The 8,281-nt window shown below is 41.3% G+C and overlaps 1 protein-coding gene across 2 annotated transcripts in view; it reads left to right on the top strand.

Annotated features, from left to right (window-relative positions):
* Positions 1 to 614: 614 nt before the first annotated feature.
* esyt2b (extended synaptotagmin-like protein 2b) overlaps positions 615 to 8,281 on the top strand; it is a 53,747-nt gene continuing 46,080 nt past the window's right edge. For both annotated transcript variants that reach the window (XM_055929235.1, XM_055929234.1), the window contains exons 1-5: positions 615 to 1,435; positions 4,859 to 4,900; positions 5,969 to 6,103; positions 6,388 to 6,464; positions 6,631 to 6,703. In XM_055929235.1, coding sequence (XP_055785210.1) covers positions 1,028 to 1,435; positions 4,859 to 4,900; positions 5,969 to 6,103; positions 6,388 to 6,464; positions 6,631 to 6,703 — 735 coding nt within the window. In that variant the 5' untranslated portion in view covers positions 615 to 1,027. The remainder of the gene's footprint in view (positions 1,436 to 4,858; positions 4,901 to 5,968; positions 6,104 to 6,387; positions 6,465 to 6,630; positions 6,704 to 8,281) is intronic.

The following is an 8,281-nucleotide window of genomic DNA, read 5'->3' as shown; positions in this document are numbered from 1 at the left end:
TATCTGACAGATCATTCTCAAACCACTTGCGAGAAGCCTGATCCAGGCCTATTTCAGTCAACCTTTGAATGAGAGTGTGGTCATTTGTGCATTATGTCTTGACAAGCCATTTACCAATGGGCTAAAGTGACAAAGATGATGATGGATGAAGAGGATAACTGTTGTCAATACTTAGTGGTCCATACATGAGCATGTCTCTACAGTTGCCGGGCACAGGCTGGCGATTTTGTGCCTCTATCGAATGGAGTTGCCTTGACATAACAGTTCCCTGAAGAAGTAGAAGTTGACGTTTATTGTCAGGAGTCTTGTCCTGGAGGCAGAACTGAGTGATTTACACTTAGGCCAGCTGCAAAGTCAGAATTGGCTATATTGTAAAAATGTATGAAAACTAAAATGTCTTAATTGTCAATTAATTAATTATGTTATGTTTAGCAGTGTGATTAAGGTTAGGGTAAAGGTTAGGGTTACGTTTAACACACAGGAGGTTGGTGACACCTTAATTGGGGAGGATGGGCTCATTGTAATGGCTGGACTGAAATTATATCAAATACATCAAACACATGGTTTCCACGTGTTTGATGCCATTCCATTTACTTCTCCTAACTAGTATTATGAGCCGTCCTCCCCTCAGCAGCCTCTGCTGGTTTAACATCAGATGTTCTGACTTTGTGGCTGTGCCAGCTATTGACCACTGTGCAAAGCTGCCTCCAGAATAATATTCATGACGAAAAACGTTAACCTGAGAAGGAGTACAGAACGCGAACGTGCGCTGAGAGAGGAGCACGTGTGTTCGAAGAGTGAGACTGCAGTAGTTATGGCAAATGGACTACACGAACTCAACGCGGTATTAGGGAAGCAAGCAGGACAACATGGGTTTGGATGCGGGTGAACTAACGTGAGCGTACTCTGTGGTTGATAGAGGGGCTCTGCGCAGGAGGTTGAACATTGGTGATAGTTTAATAAAGAATAGCAGAAGCCTCGGTTTAGGTCTTTACTCTAAAATCCATCAAAACTGTGGGCGCAAGGAATGTCAAGAGAGAGTATGACGGCTGTACGAGGTGCCCATGCACATAATGGGAGTTCTGCTGGATCAAAGGAGAATGGGCAAAACACACCGAGCCGTGTTCACACCGACCCCAATACCAACGTAGTTCCACCAGGAGACATCGGCAATGACACGTCTGGGTCGTCTGCGGGTGACCTAACCCAGACATGGATTCAGTTTACGAAGACATTCGTGTTCATTTTCCCCATATATGTTTTGGGATATTTTGAATTTAGTTTTAGTTGGCTTCTAATAGGGCTTGTGATATTTTTCTGGTGGAGGAGAAACACAGGAGGCAAGAACACCCGAATGTACAGAGCCTTGGCATTCTTTGAACAAGAGGAGAGAACTGTCCAACAAAGCCTGACAACTTCTGATTTGCCATCATGGGTAAGATCAAGATTACTTTATAAAGGTGCCTTTGGATACTGTAATTGTGCATACAATATTCTCACTATCCCACCATTAAATTAGTCACTCTGGAATATTATATGACTACTACATTTGATATAATCAAATGTAGAAGTCATATAATTATCCAGAAAGTTTGAAGGTGTTTTTTCTAATACCCAAATAAGCCTATTGTGTAGGCTACAGCACGTGACTAATCACTTTTTAGTTTCTTAGAAACCCATCACCTGATCAGAAGACAGAACAGTGTTGTCCTGTAAAGCTCTGATCACGCAGCTGTCCCCAGCAGTGACATTAGACTAAGCCCCCCCCCCCCCCCCCCCAAAAAAAATACAGCATGGCACAATGGTAAACTGGACACCAGGATGGGAGGGACACGTGTCCCAGAGGAACGCTGTTATTTTAAGACACATTGCCGTGCCACTAACAACACTTTGCATGCATTATTATGCCTGAAAGATGCACCCAGTCTAACCTTACTTATTGTTAGCCTGGTTCCAGATCTGTTTGTGCTGTCATTGGCATGACAATGAGTGACAAGGACCACTCTGATGACATAAACAGACTGGATGGCATAAACATAAACAGTCTAGTGAAATTTAGGGCCATACGATAAACCCTACAATAATGCCATCTGCCCCAAGTGGAAGACTAGGCATATACTACTAGGCATATACTACTAGGCATATACTACTAGGCATATACTTGATGACAAGAGAATATGATTTATAATGTATGTGCTTCTTGAGATCTGTTGCTCATTAAGTGTCTAACTAGGACAGTCTTTAGTTGTTGTCTGTATCTTCTGCCCTTTCAGTTGACAAGGTGACTACTAATTTGGTTAAGGGGAAAAACATGGTGTTACATGACCAATTTTCACCCTATTTTTATCCGAAATGTTTGGCATTGTCACACTGCTTCGTTTCCAAGACACAATTTTCCTAAGGGCTCTGTAAAAATAGTCATTGTGGGCACCTTTTAATGTGTAAAGAAGCCTGCTGAAGGTAGTGTGATGAACTAGATCAGAAGGTCTCTCGAAAGATGATTTAATTTAGAAGGAAATGAAATGTCTGCCTCAGAGCTGCTCCACACAGGGAGGTGCCAGCAGCATCGATTCAGTGAGTCAGTATATTACCGTTTTCTCATCAGAATTCACTAGTCACTACTGTGCTGTGCTGTGCAGTGCTAAACTGTGCCTACCAGTGCTGAGCTGGACTGGCTGCACTGTGTTGTGCCCTGTTCTTGGCAGGCTGCCATAGGCACGCCTCAGGTACTGAAGGAGAGACTGACCGCTGGTGCTCAGCTGCCTCAGTCTGGACACTCCCAGCTGGTCACTCGGACCGAGAAGCTGAAACGTGTGTATGATTGTTTTGTGTGTATGATTGTGTGGATTTTTGCGATTATCGTGTATATTACTTGTTTTATTGTATAGAAATGTATATTCTTTTGTATCTACAGAGGTCATCTGTAAAAGAGACCTTGGTCGCAGCGTGACTTCCCTGTCAAAATAAAGGTTAAATAAAAAAATTAAAAACGTGACACTTGGGTTGCGTTTCTGAAGAGGAGGCGCAGGAGAAGGGACAGGAGGAGAAGGAGGTATCTGAAACAAGGAGCTATACAAAAGCTTCCTGTCCTCTGGGAGACACACTCACTCCGAGTTGCTCTTCCACCACACTGTGAAATACACCTATTCCCTATGTAATGACCAGGGTCAATAGGATGATCTAATAGACACGAAGGTACAGTAAAAGTTGCCCACCTCCTCGTCAAGATAGTTGAAGTATAACGGGTTCTAATCCTGCTCTCTTGATTGGAATCGAACTCCACAGTCCGCAATCTCCACATTTGCACCCTTAGTTTCAGTGCACATACTGTACCTTTGAGTGAGTGGAAAGGAAAGTATAGGTCATGTAAACACAGCAGTGTAACACCTGATCTATAAACGTTTTCCTATAGGTTTGTCCTAGAGGCAAGCAGCAGGACAGGAAGAAATATGCTGTGCTCTCACACTACGTAAATAGTGAATGCCAACTGCTCCTGTTTGTTTGGGAAATAAATCTGCTGTGAGTCAGGCCAGTGCTTAACACTGCCTACACTAAAGTAAGATCCTGCTGCTTATTCTCTCCTATGAGACAACCATCTCAAGTTAGCTACCGTTTGGGAAAACAAGTAAATCCTTTCCCTGAGTCACTTAAAGGGATAGGATACATTGATGTCCACTCTAATGGAGTTTTATACCTTCAGGTGTGTAATGTTATTCAGTACATGCAAGTTGCTTCCATAATGCTTCCAAAGCATTTCTATAGTTATATAACAGCGTCTCTATTCAATTCACTTAAATGGACAGTACTGGATTTGAAATTACATATCAATTTCTGTTGTGAGGCATGATGCACATCCATCCTGTTGACACTTACCCAGTAATTTGATATCACTCATAATTTATTCTTTGAGTAAATGATTTATCCGCAAGGCTCTATCCCCTGCCTGCTATTTTGTGAACTGGTTGCTTTACAGCATTTGTCAGGTTAATGGAAAGCCTGTCAACTTGAGTGCTCCTGATTGCATAACAGCCACACATGTGGCTGGTAAAAAAGCTAGGCCTGAATCTGTCAAACCCAGCAGCAGTTTATCTCCCTACTTCCCATTCCTCTCACTTTCTGAGCCTACACTCCTCTATGCTGTCACACTAATGCCGAATCAGCACTTTTCTGACAGGCATTAGCATTACTGCCCCCTGTAGCTGTCACATTCAATGTTGTTGCCACGGCTACACCTCTAGTGCCACCTCTCCCAAGAGGATAACACATGACAGCACACTTCCTCTGTGTTGTCCTGAAAAGGCTTGGCCGCGTGGCAGCCTCTATAGAAACGTTTTGTTTTTAGACTATAATGTTTGTAGGCCTATGAAAGGTGGTGTGTGTGCATGCGTGCATGTGTGGGTACAGTATGTGGGCTGTGTGGGCAGTATGTATGCTCAGGGCTCTCCCACTGATGCACAGCACATACTGTGTGCAGTATTCAGTGGGATAGCTCCAGCTACAGTACTGTTATGTCTTTGTAATAGCCAGGAGGGTTCAGGCAGGTTGCGTCCCAAATGGCACTCTATTCCCTACATAGTACACTACTTGTGACCAGAGCACTATGGGCCCTGGTTAAAAGTAGTGCACTATAGGAATATGTTGCTATTTGGGACGCAACCCAGGCTGCAGACAGACTGCTGCTGAACCTAGGCAGAATATCCACCAGCTATTTAAGTTAAAATAACAGTGCAACAATGTGGTTGTTAAGATGGAATCAGTATGAGTACTGGTACTTGAAAATGGGAAAATAAAACAGTGTTTGAGCATGTAAACAGTAATAATACCAAGACCCATTGATGTCTCATTTTCTTCCTTTTAGGTCAACTTCCCGGATGTAGAAAGAGTAGAGTGGCTGAACAAGGTAAAGTAACAAAAAAGAACATGGTGTCAGATGTTCCACTTCTATTTTGATGAAGACCTACTTTTTCCTGCTGGGTTTTGCGGTGTAGATACCACTGGAACGGTATCTGTACTGTAGCCCCTCCCTCCCTCACTGCAGCGCTGTAAATATAGATATACTGGGATGTACTGTACCCTGCCGTGGGTTGAACCGCACAGCTGCTCTATTTTTGCATCATACTCTATGCATAAATCAGGATATCAATCAGATGTAAGAGTCTCCTAAAAGGGCAATCTGGTCACCTTGCCACTGTTTTTGGTAAACAGCTAAGGGATAGGGCTGGAGAAATGTAAATGCTCTCAAATTCCTAGACAGATTTATCGATAGAAGGACTGACTATCCATGAGATACAAATCATAGTTTTAACCATGTTTTGAGGCTATACAGTGTTTGTTTACACTTTCATTGTTTACAAACAATGGAATAAAACTTAGATTTTGGGTTCTGATGGGGAACTACAGTTGAACTAAGCTCAAGTTATATTCTTCAAGGAATCAATGGTTATATAATATATATTTAATTTAAAAGTCCAATAAAAGATGTAGCAACTGAAGATTGCCGCTTTAAGCTTTAATCTGTTCCATAAGGTAATGACCTGAAAGCGAAGTTTAAAATATTTATTGTGTACACATTATTACCGAAATAAAACACGTGATGATTAAAATTTCATAGTTGAGTTTCACCAGCATTGTGAATTATAGAACTGAGGAGACATTTGAAATGCCTTCGCATCACTTTTAGAATATATTAGAATATATTTCACAAAGAGTCTGAGAGAAGGAGCGCTAATCTAGGATCAGGTCCCACCCATCTTATTTCATTATGATGGAAAGGCAAAACTGATCCTAGATAAACGCTCCTACTCTGAGACGCTTTTTGAATATGTGCCCTGATATTGAAGAATGAATTCAGTGAATTCAGCTCCTTCACTCTGCTTCCTACATTTTCTTTTATGACTCATTGGATGATGGTCAGAATGTGGGCCCAGTGTCAACTCACTGATCCGTTCTCCTCCCTGTGGCCCTGCAGACTGTGAGACAGATGTGGCCGTATATTTGCCAGTTCATAGAGAAGCTGTTCCACGAGACTATCGAGCCGGCTGTGAAGGGAGCCAACTCCCACCTCAGCACCTTCTGTTTCAGCAAGATTGACATGGGGGACAAGGTGAGCATCAAGAGTTATCAGCAGGAGTCTCGACCTAACCCTTCCTTATGCTTACTGTTTATGAGATGTTTTTCAACTATTCAACTAACTGCTGCACTTTTGCTATTGGGAGGTCAAAAGGGCACGAGCATCCCTAGAGCCCTATCTGTTCACGTGACTGTGGTGGATGGGTGTCTCCTTAATAGTTTCCAGGAAGGGTCCCAGAGTAGTGGCGAAGTTCATGCTGGGTAAAACACAAGTGTGAGGCCTAGTGGTGACGTAATTTGTCTTGTATTTGTGTTTAGCCTTTGAGGATTAACGGGGTCAAGGTTTACACAGAGAATGTGGACAAGCGTCAGATCATCATGGACCTACAGATCAGGTGACCAGACTATCTCTATTTTGGACAGATTCGAGCCTTTGGCTCGTCAAAGAATGTACTGTGTGTAGTAGTCATGTGGTTTAATTATTTGTTATTAAATTACACCTACTGTACATGAACACTTTCATGAGATTTTTGATGATGCTGATAATTGTGTTTTCTTCAGTTTTGTTGGAAATACTGAAATTGATGTGGACGTCAAAAGATACTACTGCAAGGCTGGTATTAAAAGCATACAGGTAATGTAGACATTCTATTTCATAGGAATGTAAACCCCCAGGGGGACTGTTTTTGTTTCGTTTTTTAACAAATACACTTCACTTGCAGTCGGAAATGGACTATAAAACTCTGTAATTGTTGATCTGATTGTCGTTTCTGTCACTAAAGACCTGTTCAGAAGAGTGGAAGATGGTTCAAATCAAACAAATGTTGTCAAATCATATTAAAGTTACTTTATTATGCCCGCTTGCTCAATTTGTTTTTCATTGCAATGACTTGCAAGCAAAACACCATGTGATCAGTGTGTGTGTGTGTGTGTGTGTGTGTGTGTGTGTGTGTGTGTGTGTGTGTGTGTGTGTGTGTGTGTGTGTGTGTGTGTGTGTGTGTGTGTGTGTGTGTGTGTGTGTGTGAGAGAATAGAGGGTAGAACCAAACAAGTGTTTATATGCCATTGCATAGCAGCCGTGAGACATAGCTGGCAGCAATCAATCTGTCTCCTTAGAGACTAAGAGCTGTTAGGATTGTTAGTAAGTAAAGTCCTATAATACCAACCTGGACTCAGGGGTAGACGTAACATAGTACATGTCAATCCGGGAAACTCCAATTAGTATGGTGCTTGCAACGTCAGGGGTGTGGGTTCAAATCCCATGAGGGACCAGTACGGAAAAATATGAAAATGTATACACTTACTACTTAAGAGCATCTGCTGAATTACTTAAATGTAAAATGTATTATATGTTCCATTTCGTATGGTATGTATTAATTCATATGATATGTTCCACATTGCAATTCAAAAAATATGTTACGAATTGCAATTCATACAATGTGTTACTAATTTGCAAAACGTATGATATTTTACAAATTCTCATTTGTTTTGGGTAATTTTAGCTAGATGGTTATGGCTAGCTAGGCTAGGAGTTATGGGTTAAGGTTAAGATTAGGGTTAGGTCATGAACCATCAAAATCATATTTTTCATGAAATGTTATTATATTTGAAGGAAACTAGTATGATGACCAAAGTATGAAAAATTTATTTTGGTTCTACATTGATAAAGTTTGATCTTAAAGTTACTGGTCCCATCTCCCATGTCAAACAGTTCAAATCAAAAGTTGGATTCATTGTTAAGGTGACATCATCTTAACTCTCTTTTTAATACACCAATGGTAGCATGATATTGTCTTATTTAAATTAAATAAGTACGGCCTCGTAACCAACATTGGCGAAGGCATGTTTGTAGAGGGGCGTGGTTTATATAGCTAGATTGCTACTTTGAATGTAGGGTGTCAGCAATAATAAAAAATAATTATAATTAAAAGTTAACCCTATTCATCTATGACAAAGATATTTATATGTTTGTCCTTCCATCTGTGTCTGGTGTTAGCTAGTTACTGGCTTGGTCTTCAGACAGCATGGAACAAAAGGGGGGGAAGGGTCGTTCAAAACTGACGCAGTTGTCAAGTCAACACATCCATCAGTGCTGCTGTGAACCACCTCACAAGAGACATGCCAAATGGGAGATGTATATATAAAAATATATATATATCAGTGATGCAATTTCATTGTCGTTTAAGCTGCTTTGTGTATCACCAAATTAGCTT

The sequence above is a fragment of the Salvelinus fontinalis genome, chromosome 7 (genome assembly GCF_029448725.1).
Source record: "Salvelinus fontinalis isolate EN_2023a chromosome 7, ASM2944872v1, whole genome shotgun sequence".
Lineage (NCBI taxonomy): Eukaryota > Metazoa > Chordata > Actinopteri > Salmoniformes > Salmonidae > Salvelinus > Salvelinus fontinalis.
The sequence above is the reverse complement of the archived record's forward strand: the minus strand, read 5'-3'. Positions and strand labels throughout refer to the sequence as shown.